Source organism: Nicotiana tabacum, chromosome 4, assembly GCF_000715075.1.
Source record: "Nicotiana tabacum cultivar K326 chromosome 4, ASM71507v2, whole genome shotgun sequence".
NCBI classification, from domain to species: Eukaryota; Viridiplantae; Streptophyta; class Magnoliopsida; order Solanales; family Solanaceae; genus Nicotiana; species Nicotiana tabacum.
In genome coordinates, this window is record NC_134083.1 from 85,603,169 (window position 1) to 85,627,983 (window position 24,815).

At 39.0% G+C, this 24,815-nt stretch overlaps 1 protein-coding gene across 1 annotated transcript; it reads left to right on the forward strand.

The window, feature by feature from the left end:
• The first annotated feature begins 22,203 nt into the window (after nt 1–22,203).
• Nucleotides 22,204–23,752, forward strand: LOC107822698 (abscisic acid receptor PYL4-like). The gene is made up of 2 exons (XM_016649259.2): nt 22,204–23,153; nt 23,288–23,752. Exons 1-2 carry the CDS (start codon nt 22,478–22,480, stop codon nt 23,377–23,379), a joined length of 768 nt encoding a protein of 255 aa, XP_016504745.1. The 5' UTR covers nt 22,204–22,477; the 3' UTR covers nt 23,380–23,752.
• Nucleotides 23,753–24,815: the final 1,063 nt, after the last annotated feature.

Below are 24,815 nucleotides of genomic sequence, written 5' to 3' on the forward strand. Positions count from 1 at the left end.
GTGCCACCTTGCTACATGAATTAATAGTCATTTGTTGGGCTTTGATGAAGACTTCATTGGCTGCCACGTTGGGAGGCTTATTAAGCCTATCCAAATATTTTAATTACTTAGTTAATCTCCCACTAAAAATTAATAATTACCCAATTATCCACATAATTAAGAATTATCTCAAATTACTTAAAATACTACTCACCTTTAACATATCTTGTATACCTTACTATCATAGTTAGATGTTACCTTGTATGAAACTAGTCCATAAATACCGGGTATTATAGCTAGGACCGTATTTTATTCCAAATTGACAACCTTTAACGAAACTCATTTTCTTTGATTCGTTTACCCTCTAACCTTTATGACACTTACTAATTACCTGTTATAAAGAGCATAAATGCTTATTATCTCAAAAATAATCTCATTCCCGAGTCTACGTCGATTAACTTATAACGAAACTTTAATGTACGAAAACGCGAAATGTAACATCCTTCCTCGAATGTTTAACTCCCCGGGATCTATATAAGTCTTGGCAGAGTCGCCTTTGTAACAATACTACTACCAAACCTCCCTATAGAAAACTCAATAATTTAATGACACGTATTGCCACAATCATCAATAAAGATAACAGCGTCACACGACTAATGACAATAATTAACACAAGAATCCATACTCGTACCTTAAGCATGTGATGTCTCAGACGGATCCTTCTCTGGATGAGGAAACAAGTGAGGATACCTAGACTTCATGTCTTCTTCTCATTTCTTCCATATTATTGTTTCTCCAAAGTACTTTCACCAAAGCTATGTCTTTAGTCCTCAATCTCTGAACCTGTCTATCTAGTATAGCAATGGGGGTTTCCTCATATGATAGCTGTACTAATACCACTTTTGTCACGACCCAAACCGATGGGCTATGACGAGTGCCCGAGTCCTACCTGTCGAACACCACTAAACGCGCGTCAAGATATAAACATGAATTAAGGGTAGGTCATGAATAACATCTGTCAATAAACTGCAGAATTACATGAATAACATACGTGAGGAAAACATGTCCAAAAGACATATACATGCGGAATACGATAGGGCGATCAGATAAGGATGTTATATACAACAATATATCCAAAACTGGAAGCCGACAAGGCCACATACTATCCAACTATACATGACTGTCTATAGACCTCTAATAGAATGTACAACCCTATAAAGGACGGGATCGGGCTCCGTCGTACCCATATACACAAATCAAAACAGCGTACCAAAACTAGTAACAACTCCGGATCAAGTGGAGCACACTAACTCTCGCTGATCAAAAATCCTAAAAAGGGGGACTGTCAGCCTGTCTACCTGCACCTGCGGGCATGAAATGCCGTGTCCCCAGGAAAAAGAGATGTTAGTACAAATAATGTACCGAGTATGTAAGGAATGAAAATAAGTACATAAAAGACATAATAGAAACATGGAGTAAAGGAATCCACATGTAGGTTTAAATAACTTTGTGTATCCTGAAGTATTTATAAGTTCATGCATGTGCGTATAAATGTCGTATCATACATAGGTATATGTGTACATAACATCATCAAGCCTCTGAGGGCATCCCATCATATCATCTCGGCCTCTGTGGGCGAAATCATTAACATATACCAACTGATCAGGTGGTGGTGCGTATATAACGCTGTAACCTTTTCCCGTATCCCATATACATATAATATACACATATATAATGCCATCTGGTCATGGGTCAATGTACATGTATAAATGAATGAAATGCATAAAGAAGTACGTTTATAAGATTTCTCGGAATGTTATAAGATCAATATGCCTTCGGATAAACTTTATCAACTATGTATTTTTCTGAGACCCATGAACAGAGGATACAATAATAAGACACATGGGAATTCAAGAACATAGGCACCCCTAGTGCTTCTACGAATAGGGACATTTATGAAAGTTGTGCGTTTACTCGTTTCGTTTATATCATATAGATCATGCCAGAAGGAAAGAAGGGATATACTTAACATACCTGAGCCGATACTCTTGACGATCCCTCTAACACACGTCAATCGCGACGAAACACGTAACGGCGAGATCGAAATACGGAAAACTCCATATGATATTCTTGAGAAATATTGTACCGTACTCCCTTAGAATCGCAAATCTCAAGTTGCTAAGTAGCCTTGTACGAATTTTATTATAGCAAAATCACGTTGCTATCATATAATCTTGTATGAATTTGTAGGAGCTTTCTTTCCGTACATTCTAGAGATATAAGCATCCCCCTTAAGTGATTTAGAGAGGTTTTTAATCTTAGTGGGTGTGGGCCCCACTTATGTGGTGACTTAGCCACAAAACTCTCTTAAATGTGCCACCTTGCTACATGAATTAATAGTCATTTGTTGGGCTTTGATGAAGACTTCATTGGCTGCCACGTTGGGAGGCTTATTAAGCCTATCCAAATATTTTAATTACTTAGTTAATCTCCCACTAAAAATTAATAATTACCCAATTATCCACATAATTAAGAATTATCTCAAATTACTTAATATACTACTCACCTTTAACATACCTTATACACCTTACTATCATAGTCAGATGTTACCTTGTATGAAACTAGTCCATAAATACCGGGTATTATAGCTAGGACCGTATTTTATTCCAAATTGACAACCTTTAACGAAACTCATTTACTTTGATTCGTTTACCCTCTAACCTTTACGACACTTACTTATTACCTGTTATAAAGAGCATAAATGCTTATAATCTCAAAAATAATCTCATTCCCTAGTCTACATCGATTACCTTATAACAAAACTTTAATGTACGAAAACGTGAAATATAACATCCTTCCCCCCTTAGAAACATTCTTCCTCGAATGTTTAACTCCCCGGGATCTATATAAATTTTGGCAGAGTCGCCTTTGTAACAGTACTACTACCAAACCTTCCTATAGAAAACTCAATAATTTAATGACACGTATTGCCACAATCATCAATAAAGATAACAGCGTCACACGACTAATGACAATAATTAACACAAGAATCCATACTCGTACCTTAAGCATGTGATGTCTCAGTCGGATCCTTCTCTGGAAGAGGAAACAAGTGAGGATACCTAGACTTCATGTCTTCTTCTCATTTCTTCGACATTATTGTTTCTCCAAAGTACTTTCACCGAAGCTACGTCTTTAGTCCTCAATCTCTGAACTTGTCTATCTAGTATAGCAATGGGGTTTCCTCATATGATAGCTGCACTAATACTACTTTTGTCACTACCCAAACCGATGGGATATGACGAGTGCCCGAGTCCTACCTGTCAAATACCCCTAAACGCGCGTCAAGATATAAACATGAATTAAGGGTAGGTCATGAATAACATCTGTCAATAAACTTTTGAATTACGTGAATAACATACTTGAGGAAAACATGTCCAAAAGACAAATACATGCGGAATACGGTAGGGCGAGCCGACAAGGCTGTTATAGAAAACTATATATCCAAAACTGGAAGCCAACAAGGCTACATACTATCCAACTATACATGACTGTCTACAGACCTCTAATAGAGTGTACAAACGTATAAAGGACGGGACTGGGCCTCGTTGTACCCATATCTACACATCAAAATAGCTTACCAAAACTAGTAACAGCTCCGGATCAAGTGGAGCACACCAACTCTCGCTGATCAAATATCCTAAAAAGGGGGACCGTCCGCCTATCTACCTGCACCTGCGGGTATGAAGCGCAGCATCCCCAGGTAAAAGGGATGTCAGTACAAATAATGTACCGAGTATGTATGGCATGAAAATCAGTACAAAAAAGACATAAAAGAAACATGGAGTAAAGGAATACACCTGTAAGACTAAATAACTTTGTGAATCCTGAAATATTTATAAGTTCATGCATATGGCTATAAATGTCGTATCATGCATAGGTTTTATATTTACATGACATCATCAAGCCTCTGAGGGCATCCCGTCTTATCATCTCGACTTCTGTGGGCAAAATCATCAACATATACCAATTGATCAGGTGGTGGTGCGTATATAATGCCGTAACCTTTTTCCATATCCCTTATACATATAATATACGCATATATAATGCCATATGGTCATGGCTCAATGTACATGTATAAATGAATGAAATGCATAAGAAGTACGTTAATAAGATTTCTCGGAATGTCATAAGATCAATATGCCTTTGGATAAACTTTATCAACTACGTATTTTTCTGAGACCCATGAACAAAGGATACAATAATAAGACACATGGGAATTCAAGAACATAGGCACCCCTAGTGCTTCTACGAATAGGGACATTTATGAAAGTTGTGCGTTTACTCGTTTGGTTTATATCATATGGATCATGCCAGAAGGAAAGAAGTGATAGACTTAACATACCTGAGGTGATTCTCTTGACAATCCCTCTAACACACGTCAATCGTAACGAAACGCGTAACGGTGAGATCGAAATAGGGAAAAATCCGTATGATATTCTTAAAAAAGATTGCACCGTACTCCCTTAGAATTACAAATCTCACGTTGTTAAGTAGTCTTGTACAAATTTTGTTGTAGCAAAATCACGTTGCTATAATATAATCTTATATGAGTTTGCAGGAGCTTTCTTTCCGTACATTGTAGAGATATAAGCATCTCCCTTAAGTGATTTAGAGAGGTTTTAAATCTTAGTGAGTGTGGGCCAAACTTATGTGGTGACTTAGCCACAAAACTCTCTTAAATGTGCCACTTTGCTATATGAATTAAGAGTCATTTGTTGGGCTTTGACTAAGACTTTATTGGCTGCCACGTTGGGAGGCTTACTAAGCCTATCCAAATATTTTAATTACTTAGTTAATCTCCCACTAAAAATTAATAATTACTCAATTATCTATATAATTAAGAATTATCTCAAATTACTTAAAATACTACTCACCTTTAACATACCTTATACACCATACTATCATGGTCATGTGTTACCTTGTATGGCACTAGTCCATAAATACCGGGTATTATATCTTGGACCGTATTTTATCCCAAATTGACAACCTTCAACGAAACTCATTTTCTTTGATTCGTTTACCCTCTAACCTTTACGGCACTTACTTATCGCCTGTTATAAAGAGCATAAATGCTTATAATCACAAAAATAATATCATTCCCGAGTCTACATCGATTAACTTACGACGAATATTTAACATACGAAAATGCGTAATGTAACACAAATCTCCCCTGCCAGCCTCGATCCATGTCCTTGTGGATGCTCGAGAAGGGAGCCTTCTTTGCTCGTCGGACGAGCTTTTTTAACCCACTTCATAAGATTCAGGGGTTGTAGCTATGGAGCAGATGGTCAATAATGAACTGAGGCTCCTCCTTGTTGTGGACAAAGTGATGGAGGAGAATCACGATCCTCCAAAAGAATGGATGGACCTTCCCGAGGCAGACCTCGTACCTCTTCGAAAAATATAGGACCACCGTGTCTATATCGGGCCAAGCGTGAATGGGTACATATAAATGCTTAAGTACCCCTCCACGTGTGTTGTGATGTCCTCATTAGGATCGGGGATGACTACTTCCTTCCCTTCCCACTTGCAATCCTCCCGGACCATCGGGAGTGTTTCTTCGATGATGGAGCAGATATACCTCCACACCTCCTCACCACGATCTCCTTGTTTGGAGACCTTCTTCACCTTAAAGTCATTATCTGTGGAACAGCCTCCGGGGATAAAATCCTTAAGAGGAGGCTTCGGGGCTACTGCCGGCAGGGTCATTTTAATATTAGCGGCCGGGGTAGAAGTTGAAGAGGCGGTATTTTGAGGCATAGACTTCTAGGTTTTTTCCATCTTTATTTGGGAATATGAAGGTTTGAAGGCAGATATGAAGGTTTAGAGATGGGTACGAAGATTTGAAGGTCTGAATTGAAGATCCAAAGACAAAATATGATGATTGGAGATGAATAAATTAAGATGTGAAGAACAATTTATGAAGCTTTGAAGTAATTATAAACAAGTAAAAAGTTCGAGGGTAACTCAAGAAGATTTGAAATCGGAAAGTAATAAAGTGAAAAAGAAGAAACCAGAGCTTTTATAGGAGGGAAATAATTAATGCATTATGTTTCTCATTCGATGCCCACCGAGGATGGTCAACAAGTGGATGACATGTGTCCGAAGTCATAACGACGCGACCGATTAGATGTTTTGCTGACTCGTTAACCAGTTTGTAGCGTATGTAGAAAGGAACCGAGGTCAATGAATCACTTCTCATCATTTCTACAAAACTACTCTCCAAAAAGTGAGGGGACTATCTGTGTGCGGGTAAAATCATGGAAATATAAAGTTACCCCCGATTTAAAGAAACGAGAGGACAGCGCGACCCGATATGGCCTCGGGTAAAGCCGAAGGCTTCTACGGACCAGAGCCCGGGGAGGATGAATGGTGCGCTCGGAACCGCACACGACCAAGCATTAAGCTCAAGCAAAGTGAAGGATTGAGGCTAAGGGAAAGAAGGTTAGACAGGACAATCGAGGGGCCAAAATATCTGTCCTTAACCGGATATTATGGCGCAAATTTTGCCCGATATCAGCTGCATATCAACGTTTACTGGAAGGATAAGATTTTTACCTTACATAGACTTGTACTAGGATTGAAACTCCCCTACTATATAAAGGGGAGAACTTTTTATTTTTAGGACTATTATTGGCACGCATACCAAAGCAATAAAATTAATATTTGATCTCCAGATATTGTTTGAAGTGCTCTTCAGCTGCTTGTTTATTGAGTTGCAACCGAGCCCATTCTGAGGGCTGGATCGGAACTGATTTCCAACATCCATCATAAAGCTAGACTTAATTATCCATCGCATTTGATTTGATTGCTTTGTTTTCCTTTAATTCAACTATTTACATTTCTTAGATCATTCATGTTAAATTAAATCGCGTATCCTTTAAACTACATATAAATTCAATTGTTACTCATTTTAAGGGTAAACAATTTATATGCAATGCATTATCCAATGTTTAGATATTGGAAAATCTTCCTGGAACCACAAAAAGGAATTTCTTATAAGATTCAACGTTGGTTCGCTCATTACGAATAAATTATTAGTAGTTCGCACAACCCCTACTTATACAATGTCATTGTTACTATTAGAAAATGCAAAGAAAGTAAGAAAGAAAGAGAGGTGAGAGATTCCATGTATATACTAGCTCGGACTACAAAGATTATGGTACCATATGCCAAAAAGATATTCAAACTTTCATAAGTAATTGAATATCCTTAATAGATACTCTTAAGGACCACTTATGTATGCCAGATTGTGTTAATATTGTGATCAATTGTCTAATATTTGTCGCACATATTGTTTACCCGAAAAATTGGATAGAGTTAAATTTGTATATGGTCCTAAGGATACGTGATATAACTTGGTACAAATCGTAGAGTGAAATAGAAATATATGTGTTATTGACAAATGGAATGAAATATAAGGCAGAGAAAAAAAGAAATATTGATGAATAAGGCAAAGTAAATGAGCCCAAAAAAATGTTAATCTCTCTCAAGTTGTCTTTGTTACAATACCTGCCCATGCTTACAAGGATTCCCCTCTTTATAGTAGAGGGATCCTACTTTATCTATAATAATAAAAAATATATAGTGGAGAACCCATGATGAATTATCTTTTCCTCGATTCCCGCCAAGATTCTCTCCCTAGTGCGGTTGCAATGGCTCTTATCTGTGAGCTCGATACTGGCTCGGAGCCCTGTCGGTATTGGATCGAGCCTTCGGCCTTGGTTCGAGCTCGATTCTGACTTGGAGTCTCGATATTCGGGGTGAATGTTGGTCGTTCTATGCATCTTCGATAATCTTCGCTTTGACTCGTAGTTCGATTTGGATATGAGCTCGATATTGATATCGATCTTGTCATTGATTGGTCTTAAAGCTCGAAGCTTGACGTCCTTACTTCGGAACTCGACCTATCATCATGCGGATACCTTTTGATCGAAGTATTATCATCTCGACCAGTCTGTACGATTGGCTTAATCCGTTTTGACCGTACACAGATAGTCCCCTCATTTCACGGAAAGGATGTATTGAGAAATGATATGATTTCCATTAGTACGGTTATACGTACACTAACGTGTGCATTGAGTTCGATCGCGACGTATGAGATAGCGGTCCTGTCGGTTCCGTTTACTGAGGCATTTAATGCGTGTCAGGTGACGGTCGGCCATTACTGAGATTGAACTGCTACTGCTTAACCCATAAATATCCCATTTGACTACCATTAATCACTTTTACATTCTCTGATCAAAATTTTCTAAGCATCTTCCCATATTTTCTGAATTTGTTTGTGTGAAATTTTCCTTCTGTGTTTTTCACTACAAAAAATCTTCCTTTGAAACATCATACCCCCTTTTATTCCTTTCTTTTATGTTCAAATAAAATGGTGAAAACATCAAAGATCGTTCCTCAAAATGTAGAGGCCTCTGCTTTACAGCCTGCCGCCGATAAAACACCGGCGGAGCCACGGCTAGAGGAGTTTGTTCCCAAAACATGCCTTCTTACCTCTGATTTTAAGCTCGACAAAGCCATGCTGGTTCCTGGTTGATGTGAACTAGTATCGAGATATTTATGCTCGATAACCAAAAAGCAACTTGAACAGTTGAAGGCAGATTGTAATTGGGGCAATAAGGAAGTGGTCATTTCGACTTCCGATGACGATATTACCACCCATGTGGAAGGGTTCCGAGTTCCGATGAAGATTTACTTTAGGACCTCTCGACCCCGTTATCGTTGACTTCTGTTGGAAATACCAAATAACTCTAGGCCAGATTCATCCTTCCTTTTGGCGGATCGTTATTCTGATTCGTTTCTTTGCAAGCATGATCGAGGGGATGCCTTTCACCCTCGATCATCTTATTAGGTTGTATAGTCCTCGCCTCTTTCGAGGCGGATTAATAAAACTACAAGGTCAGGCTACCAAGGTATTATTCTCGAGTATAGACGAGGATAAGGATCGAGGTTGGATGGGCAGGTTTGTTCAAGTGAAGACTTCGGACCAGACCCCTGCCGAAAAGATGTCGTTCCCCGAAGAATGGAATATGAATCGTGAGTGTACTCTATTGTTTTATTCCCTATTGCCTTGTTTCGTTGTTTGTTTTCTTGTCGATATCACTATTGTGATGCAGCGGTTCCTTTGATGCCTGGCATCATTCCCGACCTTAAGAGCTGGGTACTAGCTCTAGCTTCGAACTCCTCTTACGCCGAACGTTCGTGGCGTGACCTAGCAAAAGGCCGATGGGAGGCGAAAAATAATGGTAAGCCTATCTTTCATGTTTTGGGAGTTCGAACGAAACATTCTCCTTATACTTAATCGATTTTCTCGTGTGTAGGAATGCATAGAGACACAGTTTTGAGGCCCCTGCCCGGCGAGGAAGAGACCTCAATTCCAGCTTCTGAACTGCCGAAGGGAAATATGAGGAAAAGAGCCTCTACTTTCGAGAATCCAAAACCGAAGGCAAGGTCGACTCGTAAGTCGAAGAAGAATACCATCCCACTGACCCCAGAGTCGGTTCAGTGCCTAAGAGATGAAGATGAGGAAGAGCAAAATGAGGAGTTCGTGCTGATGGACAGAACAAAGAAAACCACTGATGCTCCACAGGCAGGTGGATCGATGGTGGTTTATACAACTCCGGATCAAACTAGGGGTATATCGAAGAAGTATTCGGGCAGAGTTCTTGAGTCGTTGCGGATCGAGGATGTTTCCAATCGAAGCATACAGATTGGGGGTGTATCCGAAGGGGTTGTTCCCGAATCTCTTTGAACCGAGGGGAACTCCCCAAGTGACTCACCTGGGGCAGCAACAACCAAAGACTCGCCCACTTTTCCTACTTTTTCTGAAGGGGCGATTCGGGAAGCCCAAGATTTGGGGGCCCTCGAACTAGACAGGCCTCATGAGGGGGAAGATCCCTTCTGTGTTTTTTTTACCGGCGTCGAGGATGTTTCCGGTAGCAGTGAGGCATCAGATATTTTCCATGGAGTGCGGCAAGCTTTGAATCAGGTAAACCTTAATTTATTTTGTTGGTATTATCTCTCATGTCTATTTTCTTTTTTCACTTCATTTCTTCTCCCCCCCGTAGCCTGTGACAGCTTATCAAGAAGCATGTTCTCGATCCCGAGCTGAGCTACACCGATATGAGGTCGATCTCCAACGGGTTATAGAGGAGAGGAATGTCCTTAAACTCCTCTTAGGGCAAAAAGGAGAGGAAATCAAGGATCTCCGAGCTTAGTTGACTAAAGCTCACCAAGATATGACCGATCTATCCGAGCAGGTAATGATACTATTAAAAAAGCCTATGGGCTCGACACTGGAAAGATGGCTAATCTTTCAGTCTCACAGCTGTAGCAGAAGCTTGAGTTGATCGGGAAACTCTTCGAGGAAGTTGATGAGATAAAGGCGGAGTCCTTAAAATGGAAAGAAAATATGGATTGCCTTGCTACAGAGAGAGAGACTGCTCTGGCCCAGTTTTCATCGACCGAAAGTCAACTTCAGATCCTGAAGGAGAAAAGCTTGGCTCAAGCGAGAGAAAAGGAGGACCTCGAGGCTCGGTTGGCCTCTGAACTCGCTGAGGCTGAAAAAATAAAGGCCAATGCAGATGCAATGGTGGCTATTTACCGGGCTGATGCCGAAGCCGCTCAGTTCCATGAAATAGAGGTTGTTGATACCGCTCGAATTCGAGCACATTGGATCGCCGAATTTGTCAAATACCAAACTCGGAGGGAAACCCTCGAGGAAATCCATGCTCGGGGCTTCGATCTTTCTGAAGAGATAAAAAAGGCAAGAGAGCTTAAAGTTGAAGCTGGGGCCTTGGCCTCCGATGATGATGACAATAATGATAACGACGACGATGACGATGACGGGAGCAAAAACGGGTCTCAGAGTAGGGAGGAGCCCGATGTAGAAAAGAATACTTCCGTAGATGATTAGGTTCCTTTGTAAGGCCCTGATCGATCGTTTTGTAAATATCATTGTGTATATAAAGTCTTTTCTTTTCCCAGCTTGTCACTGTTACCATTCTTCTGCTTAGTGAGGATTTTGCTTACTTGTGTTTTATGAAAATGTTCAGCCCTTAGGCTCATGCAATTTGCTTGAACTTAAAGTAGCATAGCCTTTAGGCTTAATAGTTGAGTGAGTGATTGCTCTAACTCAAAGTATTTGTAGCCCGTAGGCTTTTTATGGTCGAGTGATTTGCTCAAACTCAAAGTAAGATAGCCCTTAGGCTTAATAATTGAGTGGGTGACTGTTTCGAACTCGAACTCAAAGTATCATAGCCCGTAGGCTTTTTATGATCAAGTGAGTGATTGCTCGAACTCTAAGTAAGATAGCCCTTAGGCTTTATAATTGAGTGAATGATTGCTCGAACTCGAAGTTAGATATCCCTTAGGCTTAATAAGTGAGTGAGTGATCGAACTCGAACTCAAAGTATCGTAGTCCATAGGCATTTTATGATCGAGTGAGTGATTGCTCGAACTCGAAGTAAGATAGCCCTTAGGCTTAATAATTGAGTGAGTGATTGCATTGAACTCGAACTCAAAGTATCATAGCCCGTAGGCTTTTTATGATCGAGTGAGTGATTGCTCGAACTTGAAGTAAGATAACCCTTAGGCTTAATAATTGAGTGAGTGATTACTTTGAATCGAACTCAAAGTATCGTAGCCCGTAGGCTTTTTATGATCGAGTGAGTGATTGCTCGAACTCAAAGTAAGATAGACCATAGGCTTAATAATTGAGTGAGTTATTAGTTAGAACTTGAACTCAAAGTATCGTAGCCCTTAGGCTTTTTATGATTAAGTGAGTGATTGCTTCGAACTCGAACTCAAAGTATCATAGCCCGTAGGCTTTTTATGATCGCTCGTATCAAAATTCTTTTGATGGTGGTTGGCCTTTAAGCCTTTTTGAATCATGAAGTAGGAAGATCTTTTCAAAGTGTGAGATATCGGAAAAGAAGTTGTTTTCCTTTATAAGTCAGTATACATGTGTTTGTATCTTGTGCCAGGGTTCAAGCAAAACTATGTGGGTATGGTTCGTTTTGATCATTTGGCCCTTACACTTTTCTCTATCGAGACCCTATCCGACATGAATTTGATATGAAATAACTTTCTTATGCCGAACTTGATTTATTCGATGGTAGCCCCCCAGTATTCGAGGTTGATTATGAATGCGCCTCAGATACTATTGATTTGCCCTCAGGTAGCACATAGTAGTTTCCTCATTAAAAACCTTGCCGGAAAACCCATTTAGGATAAAAGTTGATTTAAGGGAAAAAAGAGTACAACGTGTTCTTTGAAACCAGAGGTCTTGATGTCTTTTGTCGAATACCTGCAATGTGTTAGTGTCGAATGCATGTATATAGACGATAGAGAGGAGAAAATTATACCTTAACAATAATATCATTTGAGAAGCGATATGCTCCAATTGTTTGGTAATGATTTTCCATCCATTGTTCCAAGTTTATAAGACCCTTTTCCCGACTATATCGAGGACTTGATAGGGTCCTTCCTAATTTGGGCCGAGCTTCCCTTCATTAGGATCTCGAGTGTTGGTGGTGACCTTTCTTAGGACCAAGTCCCCGGCCATGAAATGGCGGAAGTTGGTTCTTCTATTGTAGTACCTTTCGATTCTTTGTTTTTGTGAAGCCATTCGAACCAGTGTCGCTTCTCGTTTTTCATCTAATAATTCGAGGCTAGTATTCAGAGCCTTGTAGTTTGACTCTTCCGATGTATGTCGGAAAATTGCGATGGGTTCCCCGACTTCGACCGGAATTAATGCTTCGAAGCCATACACTAAGGAAAATGGAGTCGCTCTCGTACTGGATTTAGATGTTGTCCGATATGCCCAAAGGACTTCGGGAAAAACTTCTCTCCACTTTCCTTTAGCTTCGTTCAATCTTTGCTTCATGTTTTGGATGATAGTCTTGTTCATTGATTCGGCCTGTCCGTTCCCACTAGGATGATATGGTGTTGATAGTATCCTTTTTATTCTATGATCTTCGAGAAATTTTGTCACTTTACCGCCGATAAATTGCTTACCATTGTTACATGTTATTTCTGCTGGTCTCCCAAATCGATACACGATGTGATCCCAGTTGAAATCTATAACCTCTTTCTCTCTTACTTTTTCGAACGCCTGTGCTTCAACCATTTAGAGAAATAGTCAGTCATAAACAAAATGAAGTTAGCTTTACCTAGAGCCGATGGTAGAGGGCCTACAATATCCATTCCCCATTTTATGAATGGCCATGGAGAAATGACTGAATTAAGCTGCTCTCCGGGTTGATGGATCATCGGTGCAAACCTTTGACATTTATCGCATTTTCGAACAAACTCCTTAGTGTCCTTTTCCATGCTATCCCAGTAGTATCCTGCTCTGATGATTTTGCAAATTAGTGGTTCGGCACCGGAGTGGTTTCCACCAGTGCCTTCATGAACCTCTCGTAAAACATAATCGGTGTCTCCTGGTCCCAAGCACACTGTCAGTGGTCCGTCTAACGTCCTTATGTATAATGTTCCATCTTTAACCAACGTGAATCGAGCAGCCTTGGTTCGTAAAACACTCGATTCTTTAGAGTTCGATGGGAGTTTTCCATTGTTTAAGTATTCAATATACTTATTCCTCCAATCCCAGGTTAAGCTCGTGGAATTTATCTCGGCATTCCCCTCCTCGATTATAGATCTCGAGAGTTGAACAACAGTCCCTGAGTGGATCTTGTCTTTTTCAACCGACGACCCCAGATTTGCGAGTGCGTCGACCTCACTATTTTTTCTCGAGGCACATGTTGTAGGGTCCATTCTTTGAAATAGTGTAGAGTTACCTGTAGTTTGTACAAATACCTCTGCATCCTATCTTCTCGAACTTCGAAAGATTTGTTCACTTGTTTCACCACTAGCAAAGAGTCACATTTGGCTTCAATGACTTCTGCTCCCAAGTTTTTAGCTAGCTCGAGACCTATAATCATGGCCTCGTACTCGGCCTCATTGTTAGTTAATCTAGTGGTTTTGATGGATTGCCTAATAATGCCACTCGTGGGAGGTTTTAATATGATGCCAAGCTCAGATCCCTTCACATTTGAAGCACCATATGTGTAGAGGGTCCAAACCCCCGACGATGTACCCAATTTTAACAAGAGTTCCTTTTCAACTTCGGGTACGAGGGTTGTGATGAAATCAGCCACGAAGTCTGCTAAAATTTGGGACTTGATGGCCGTTTGAGGCTGATATTCAATATCGTACCCACTGAGTTCGACAACCCATTTGGCCAGTCGGCCCAATAGTTCGGGCTTGTGCAAAATATTTCGGAGTGGGTAAGTGGTTAAAACATATACGTGGTGACATTGAAAGTATGGTCTTAACTTTCTAGAGGTTCTTATCAGTGCAAGCGCCAATTTCTCTAAGTGTGGGTATCTAGTCTCTACCTCTCCTAAGGTCTGACTTACATAATAAACAGGAAACTGCGTACCTTGCTCTTCTCGAACTAGGACACTACTTACCGCGATTTCTTATACCGCCAAGTATAAGTAAAGCTTCTCATCTGTCTTCGGAGTGTGAATTAGTGGTGGGCTCGATAGGTACATCGTCAGTTATTCCAATGCCTGTTGGCATTCCGGGGTACAGGCGAAATCACTTTTCTTTCTGAGTAGAGAGAAGAATTTGTGGCTTCGATCTGACGACCTTGAAATAAATCGGCCTAAGGCAGCTATCCATCCGGTTAGCCCTTGCACTACTTTCACACTATCCACGATGGTGATGTATTATATGGCCTTGATTTTGTTGGGGTTGATCTCGATCCCCCGATCCGATACCATGAAGCCGAGGAACTTGCCTGATCCAACCCCAAAAGCACATTTTTCGGGGTTGAACTTCATGTTGTATTTCCTTAAAATTTTGAACATTTACTGCAAATGAGTCAAATGGTCCTCTACGTGCAGGGACTTAACTAGCATATCATCAATGTAAACCTCCATCGATTTACCTATTTGTTCTTCAAACATTTTCTTCGCTAGGAGTTGGTAAGTAGCTCCTGCGTTTTTTAGCCCGAATGGCATCACATTATAACAACAAGTTCCATACTTAGTGACAAATGAAGTTTTTCTTTGTCCTCCGAGTTCATGCAAATTTGATTGTACCCGGAATAGGCGTCGAGAAAAGTGAGGATCTCATGGCCGGCTGTGGCATCGATTAAGTGATCGATGCTAGGCAATGGAAAAGAATCTTTGGGGCATGCTTTGTTTAGATCTTTATAATCTACACACATTCTAAGTTTGTTCCCTTTTTTGGGGACTACAACCACATTGGCTAACCATTCGGGATATTTTACTTCCCGAATTGATCCCAATTTTGAGAAGTTTAGTTACCTCGTCTTTTACAAATGCGTGTTTTACCTCGAACTGAGGTCTTCTTTCTTGCTTCACCGGTTTGAACCTAGGGTCCAAGCTCAGCTGGTGCGTTGTTATCGATGGTGGGATCCCTGCCATGTCAAAATGGGACCAAGCAAAGCAATCTATATTATCAATAAGAAATTGAATAAGTTTTTCCTGAGTTCGGGGGTCAACCCCAGTCCTAGGTATACCTTTCTCTGGGCAGATGTTCGATTAATATAACCTGCTCCAGCTGTTCGATCGTTGACTTGGTGGCGTTGGAGTCGTCGGGGACAATGAGAGCTCGAGGTACTGGAAACTCTTCCTCGTCATCTTCTAGTTCCTGCTTCACCGATTCGGTCGAGACCGGTGGCTGTGATTGCTATTTGGTTTCTCTTCTATCTTTTGTGCTTGACCTTTCTGAGGCCGATAACGTTGGTATCAGTGTTATCTCATCGACCGCAAATATTTCCTTCGCAGCATGTTTCTCCCCGTATACTGTTTTCACATCGTCCGACGTAGGGAATTTCATCACTTGGTGTAGAGTCGAAGGCACTGCCCTTATATTGTGGATCCATGGTCTTTCGAGTAGGGAATTGTACCACATGTTGGCTTCGATTACGTGGAACTTGGTATTTTGGATGGTTTCAGCCACATTTACGGGCAGAATAATTTTCCCATTAGTTGTTTCACTAGCTATATTGAAGTCATTTAAGACCCGAGCTACGGGCACAACTTGATAATGCAAACCGAGCTGCTCCACTACCCATGATCGGATGATATTCACAGAGCTACCTGGATCCACTAAGACACACTTAACTTGAAATTTATCTAATAGGATAGAAATTACCAGAGCGTCATTGTGAGGTTGAGAGATGCCCTCGGCTTCTTCAATTCTGAATGATAAAGTGCCCTCGCGTACATAACCTTGAGTTCGTTTTTCCCCTGTGGCCGGTATCTTGTCACTTTTGAGCACGAGTCCCTGTAGAGTATCGACCCTGCGGATGATCATATGAATGATATGCAGAGGTTCCTCTTGTTTATCTTTTTTGCAGGCGTCCCTTTTTCTGAAGTGATTCTTGGCTCGGTCACTGAGGAACTTTCGAAAGTGGCCCTCATTGAATAAATGGGCTACCTCTTCTCTTAATTATCTGCAATCTTCGGTCTTGTGGCCATGCGTATCATGATACTTGCACATCGAATTCGAGTTCCTTTGGGAAGGGTCAGTTTGCATGGGTCTGTGCCACCTGGTATCTTTGATTCTTCCGATCGCCGATACAATGCCTGATGCATCGATGCTAAAACTATACTCCGATAGCCGAGGTGCCTCTATAAGATCGACATATTTATCAAAGCCACTCTTGCTCATACGCCCTCGAGAATTTTGTCCTCGATCACTCCTTCGATTGTTTCGAGCGGCATTGCGTGTTGAACCGTTGTTCATTCGATCTGCGACGTACGATTGATATTGGTCTCTATTCGACCTTTGCTCTATGTTGATACCCCTCTTGTTTTTAGTAGCCAACCTGTACTGATGCATGGATCCGGAAGGAGCTCCCAATTGGTCGTCCTCGACCCTAATTTTTGACTGGTATCAGTTTTGTACATCCGCCCATATTATTGCTGGATACTCGATCAAATTTTGCTTCAGCCGACGTGATGCTATTGAACTTTGCTCGTTCAACCCTTAGGAGAAAGCTTGGATGGCCCAGTCGTCAGTGACTGGTGGCAATTTCATGTTATGCATATTACGACGCCCTATGAAGCTAGCGTTATGATCTGTTAGTTGGCAGGTGTTTTTGAGAAACATCGAAGGTAGTTATCCTTCTCATTCAGAACATATATTATAATCTCCATGTCTTTCAGTATTTAGTAGCTCAATATTCAATCAATCCAGTAGTCATTCAGTTCAGTATTCGTATGTCTCCATCAGACCCATTTAAGGTCAAAAGTTAGTCATAGTTACAGTCAGGACAATCATTCGAGGACGAATGATCCCAAGGGGGAGATAATGTAACACTCTGTAAATCTGAATTAGCTGTTGATGCATTAAATGAGTATTAATGTGAAGTCATATCGGGATAAGTATGGGTGAAAACTGTTATTTTGGAATCAAGACCGATAGTAAGGTGTATAAAATTCGATAGAATCGACTAAGTTTATGGGAGGTACGTCTTATAGCCTTAGTCAATGCAAGGCCGTGAAAACTCACGACCATAGACAGTGCAAGGCCATGAAAACCCATGGCCATAGATAGTGCAAGGCCATAAAAACTAAGTGCCACAGACAGTGCAAGGCACTATAGTGCAAGGCACTATCCAGGGCATAATCCCCAGCGCCCCAGACAGTGCAAGGCACTATAATTTTGGTGCCTCTGATAGCGCCTTGCACAGTTATTGTGGCGCCCCTGACGATGCCTCGCGCCGACGAGGTTTACCCGAGATATTTTTATTTTTCTCAGTTTTGGGACGTGTTCACTTATTTAAAACCCTTACCTCGTTCCCCCACACCCCAAACACGAAAACTTACTTTAGAAAGGGAAGCTCTCAAGAACCTAACTTCCCCAAGGTCCCTCCATTATACAAGGTAAGTTCTAACGATGATTCTAAGTTAATTTCAATTCTCCAGCACCCTATTAACATGGGTAAATCCTTCCACTCATTAGATATTCGGTGGAGACACAATTGTTGAGAAAGGAAACCCTATAACTTGAATTCAAGAGGAGTGAACTTCGAAAAGGTAATGCTTCTACTCCCTAATCATTTATAACTATGAATTGATGAGTTTTTGGGATAATAGTAAATGGTTTTGATAAAGAGAACCATAAGAACTATGCTAGGGTTTTGGATTGTTGACTTATGATTGTTGTAAACATTTGGGTGATGAGAAATGGTGTTAGTTACATCTATTTGGGATTGTAGAATCACCTAAAAGTAGTAGAATGAGAACTTGGTGAAGAAAAGACCAATTACTAAGGGTTTTGAGGCTTTACGTCCATACGGTGTTTGATAAAATTCCTAAGTGATTAAAACATGAGAATTAGTGTTAATATTGGTTCATCTTGATATATATTGACATAGATTATCGTTGAAAAATAGGTGACACACATTGTGATACACTTAAAGGGCTAGAGTCCAGGTTTGTGAGGCTAACTCTCTATGTTTGGGAATGTTAATGATTCTCCCTACACTACGATGTTACTAATTGCCTTAAAAATATAGTTAAGCCTAGTTCCTTGAATAGTAGCAGAACTTCTATTCTCTAGCTTCATAACTCGTTCATGACTTTCATTCTGAACGTTGTGAGCTTAGTGCATATTCAATATAGACTTGGGTTTGATGCCCCCGAGTCTCAGTATAGATTACTCAACATGTCATAAACAGTTGAAGTTTAAGTGTTCATAATCAATTCAAGAATACATGTCTCAGTTTAGCCCTATTCAGTATTCCAGTATTATGTAACTCAGTGTGATTTAGTGTTTCAGTATCATGTATTGCCGTATGATTCTCAGTTCCTAATTTTAAATCTCTGAATGTTGAACACCTGTATTTGGGCCCGAAGCCATAGTTTATATGCTTTATACATATTTGGGCCTGAGGCCGTAGTTTATGCTTTATGCATATTTGGGCATGAGACTGTAGTTGATTCTTTATGCATTTTTTGGGCCTGAGGCTGTAGTTATTTATACGTATACTTGAGCCTGAGGTCATAGCTTGTGCACATATATATTGGGCCCGAGGCCATAGTTTATTCAGATAAACAGGTTGTTCATCATTCAGAAGAAGGAGTATTCATATCCTTACTTCCTTTGTTCAGTTCAGTTATTAGTTATCAGTTATCAGTTATCATTTCAGTTACCAGTTATTAGTTATCATTGCAGTTTTTTGTTATCAGTTCTCAGTTATCAGCTCAGTTTCAACATTTATAGTTCTTTTTGTCAGTTGCTTTACATACCAGTGCAATTCAAATGTACTGACGTCCCTTTTGCCCAAGGCCTGCATCTCACGATACAGGTAATGATTTACAGGTTGACGATTCAGAGCGCTAGGATTCTCGAACCAGCTATTTGGTGATCTTCAATTCTTTTGGGGCATTATCATTACCTTACAGTCTTCAGTATTTTCAAACAATCAGTGTTTTCAGTACTTCATTAGAGGCTTCATAGACTAGAGTAATAGTTAGACAGAGTCACAGGCTTTTCATGTTAAGCAATATTGCTACCTATATGTTTCAGACTTATATTAATATTTTCGCACGTGAATTATATCATTTAGACTTTTAGTATATCGGCATGTGTTAGTTTATTTTCCGCATTCAGTATGTTATGATATCACATGTTGATTGAGTTGGCTAGTTGAGCACGCTTAATAGCGAATCGTTCAGCCATGCTTCGAGAAGCTTTTTCATGGTTGATGGCGTCCCTTCTTCTGTGGACATGGAGGCCCCTTTTCCATTTAGTTTTATTATGCTACAATGGGGGGAGGCAACCTTTCGCGCCTGGGGGAGGCAGTGGGCATTACGTCTTCGCCTAATATTTTATCGCTCTCGTTGATAGCATTCATGAGGTTTCTAGGGAAATCACATATTACTTTAGTTCTTCTCTCATTGGTTACCTGCCATGTAGGTTTTTGTACGTGCAAAGAAAGAGGAAGATATTGGGTTTGTGAGGTTAGTGACTCACGTAAGACGTAGATCTAAAGGAACTAAAAAAATTAACTAAGAAATCTCCACGGACGGCGCCAAACTGTTTAACTAAAAATATAAATTTTGGCTCAATCGATTAGATTTATATAAAGAAGAGTTAATCTTAGTTAAAAATAATATCCAAAAGATAAAGCTATTTATATAAAGAGGAGTTAATCTTAGTTAAAAATAATATCCAAAAGATAAAGCTACTGGTGTTAAAATAAAATAACTAATATATTCTATTCGGATGGTAATAATTATGAGCAATAATAGCAATATTCAATGATCCAAAAAGATATAATATGGCATTAAATAGTAATAACTAGCAACAAATATCATTTAGGTAAATAAAACGTGTGAGTCACCCGAAAAGGAATGAAATCAGTGGTTATTCTTTCTGACAATGATGAATGATTGATAAGCCTTTGAGCACTTGGGTTGTTCTTGGATCCGGTGAAAATGTTAGACAAGAATCTTGGTAAAAAGGTTATTTTTGTATATATGCAATAAGACCAGATTCTCTCTATAAAGTCAATGTGTTCTTTACAAATGAATATCTCCTGTCCCCTATCATTGTGTCTATCTATTTATAGGGAATATGTTCCTAGAAACTCTAATAGTAGAAGTGCAGAGAACATCCACAAGAATATCCTTTTTAGTGTCATATCTTGAAACTAGCTGTTATAACTCTGTCAAGGGTGTTCGACCTCGACCTTGATCTTTGGTGATTCCTCGACCTTAATTCTTGCTGACTCTTCGACCGCAACCTTCATTGTTTCTTGAACCACTTCGACCATGGGCAGGTCTTTATGGAGTCGCATCTGCGACGCATGGCGGCCTGTGAATGCCTCACTAATGTTACCATGACTTAAGCATTTTAGAGATAAGTTTTTACCCATACACACATCCCATACACACATCCCAAAAGGGACCTTGGCACCGGAGCAGGGCCCACCTACTGCTGGTGTTCTTGAAAATAATTTGGGCAAAACTAATTTGTGTTATTTCCATTAATACATCTAAAAATCATTTCTAGTTGTACAAAACTTGGCTTTATTTGTTCTTTCAAAGAAAAAATGTACTTTTGATCTCTCAAGTTATTGAGAAATTCTATTTTTGGTTTTTATAATATTTAGCTAAACACATTTATCCTCTAAGAAATTGAAATGTGTAGTTTTTTGTGTTTTTAAAGTGAACTCATGTTATGTTTTAAATTATTTTTAGAACTATATAAATTAAATAGTTTAATAATTAGTATTTCGTTAAATTTATAAAAATTCTTAAGTAGACGGATCAAAAGTACACATTTCAATTAATTGAAGGTTAAATATATTTAATTATATTATAAGGACTAAAATTAGAAACTAAAGGACTAAAAGCGCAAATTTCTCTTCTTTCAAATATACTCCAATATCTTAATTTATATGATGTATTTTTTTATATATATTTTTTATAAAAATAATATTCTTTGTAAATAATTAATACTTAAACTTTTTATTTTACATTTTATACATGATCATATAAATATTTTAATTTATTTAGATTATAAATTTTAATAAACCTTTTTTTTCTTAAACTTTATAACCAATTATAGTACATTATATAAATTAAAATGGAAGGAGTAATACTTAGAGCGTGTTTGTTTGGATTTGCTTTTAAGCTGGTCAAATCAGCTTTTAAGCTTTTTTATTATTAGGCAAAAATAAAAAAGTAATTAAAATAAGTTAAAATTGCTTAAAATAAGTCAAGAATAATAAGTTAGGCAATCCCTAATTATTATTTTTTTAATTTAAAAATTATTTTTATTAAAAAATTATTTTTTTAAGCCAATCCAAACGGACTCTTATTTAATAAAAAAAGGTCGATCAAGAAAACAAAAAAGAGTTTCTCAATTTTTATTGCTTCTCTTATCGGTGGCATGCAGATGAATCAAAGCTGCGACCTATCCCTTAGGCCTTACTTCCCATTGCCCCATGAACTGTAATGTACTTGGCAGGACATAGAACGTCGGCTGTATATATTGCAAAATGCAAGGGCTAGTTTTGTCATTTCAGTAGAGGAAACCTCGGATAACGGACAGAGAGGGCGGATCACGTAATAAAAGGAAAACGACAAGGGCAAATTGCAAGTAGACTCTGTCCAAATGAGTTTTAAGCAAGTTGATAATCCCACTTGCAGCGAAGCCAGCGTAAGCAGTGTGCTTTAATATTTGTCTTTAAGAGTTTTTCTTCGAGGAAATCACAACTTGACAAAGATTTATTTATATTCCTTTTTTCTTCTCTCTAGAACTAGAACTCTACACATATACATTTTGTATTGATATATATATATATATATATATATATATATATCTCTAATAATCTCCATTTTAGAGATTTATACTCTCAATTCTCATCTCTTTTATGTACAATAAGATAAGAGAAAGTGCAGAGGAATTTTATAAAATGCCTTCTTCACTTCAGCTGCGTAGAATCAACCCAAGCACCGCCACATCCACCGCCACGCTCGCCGGAAACTACCACAAGCAACAATCGAAATCACAGCCTACATGGATCATCCCCGTTTCCGTTTCTGTCCCCGACTATGTATTGCATTATCACACCCACGTTGTGGGCCCCAACCAGTGTTGCTCCGCCGTTGTACAAGCCATCTCCGCCCCAATCGACACCGTCTGGTCCCTCGTCCGCCGCTTCGATAACCCGCAAGCATACAAGCACTTTCTTAAAAGCTGCCACGTCATTGACGGCGATGGTAACGTCGGTAGCTTGAGGGAAGTTCGCGTTGTTTCTGGACTTCCTGCGGCTTCTAGTACGGAGAGGCTGGAGATTTTAGACGATGAAAAACACGTGCTCAGCTTTAGTGTCGTCGGCGGCGATCATCGGCTTAACAATTACCGATCGGTGACGACGCTGCACACGGCGGATGATGACGAGAATATGACTATGGTGGTGGAGTCGTACGAGGTTGATGTTCCACAAGGGAATACAAAGGAAGAAACATGTGTTTTTGTGGATACAATTGTGCGGTGCAATTTGCAGTCACTGGCGCAGATCGCAGAGAACTTGGCTAAAAGAAAGAGTAAATTAACAACTACTCGTGACTAATTCTGTGTTTTTTTAATTTTTGTACATTTTCTCTCTTTTAATTTAGGTTGTTTGTTGTTTTGAGCTGTTAGTTTTGAATGATGGATAGAGTATTTGTTATTATTGTAGATTATGAAGACCCAGAACTGAAACTTCATAGATTGGTAGATTTCGATGACTGTAAGGTTGGTTCTTGGAATTGTTACAACGTGACTGTTTGATAATTCTGTGACATTATTCTACTACTATATGTGAATACTTGGTTGTCACCATCACATAAATTCCTCTCTGTTATTTTATTTCTTCATTTTCTTTCTTTCTTCTTATCTTTGCTTAAGAGTGCCTCCAAAGTTCACAACAAATCTTGGGAAATCTTGGGAATTCCCAATTCTGGTGAAGGCAATTGTTCTAAGTTTTTTTTTTCTTCCTTTTTGTTAACATATGGTTACTTGTAATAATGCATTTGAAAAAATCAAAACAGAAGGTGCATTTTACCAATTTACAATTGTTCTTCCCCTCATATTTCCTTAAATTAAATTGTAACTTACATGATAAGGTTGAAAAGTTTATCAGAAAATGATGAGGTTAAGAAGATAACTCCATGATTGTTTTTTGCTAGAAATTTGTGTTTGGCTTTATTAATTGTTTTGGTACTTTTTTCTCTTTGCTTGACGGTGGAGATGGGATAAGATTTGTGGTTTTTAACTTCGTTTAGACCTCAAATTAGGAAACAGTTTTGATATTAGATAGGTAAATTCGTGCCTTAGAAATTAAAGATAAAGTCCTGTTTTTTGCTCCTTAAAAAAATGGAGTAATATTTTTTTAGTGAGAAGCAAAATGTTACCAACCACCCTCTGAAAATCTCACAGGATAATTACTCCTAGTAACTAGAAAATGAAAACCTTTAGGGGTCGTTTGGTTCAAGACAAGGTTGTCCCATGAATTATAACCTTGGTTATAATTTCTAGATTCTGGTATAATTTTATCCAGGTGTTGCTAATACCCACAAGGCCACAACCAAGTACAGAACAAATTTAATCCCAAAATTTATACTGCGGTGACCTGCCTAAACCCTGTAACCAAACGACTCCTTAGAATAATTTAGTACATATCCACTTTCGTAGGCAACCAGGGTTATTTTATTGACACCATGAACGAATGTCGATTATTAATTTCCAAATAGTCTAGTTTAACTTTTATTTTTCGCAACCAAGGGCTCACCAGTTGCATTATTTTATGTTGATGATAAATAAAATGGATGGCTTCTGAACAATGAACCTGCTGGTGAAATGGAAACGACATTTTAATATACTCTAATGTTCTTTTTATAAATAGCAAATGGTCTCATCGGAGATTTTCCGTATTAGGGCTAGGGCACATGTTCGAGAAAAGTCGAACTAGTGCATTAGTTGACCAGAGAAATAGAAATAAGGATAAAAGATTAAGTCTTTGTATAAAAAAGAATTTACATAGTGGTAGAAGTTAAACACTAGCTAGTACTCCTAAATACTATCTAAACAATTTATGTGATATTTTTTTCTTTTACCCAATCTATTATTTATTATACTCCATTTAGTAATAATTTAGTTTTTTATTTTTTATTTTTCTGAATATGATAATTTATAGCCACATTTTTAAAAAAAACTATTTTAGACTA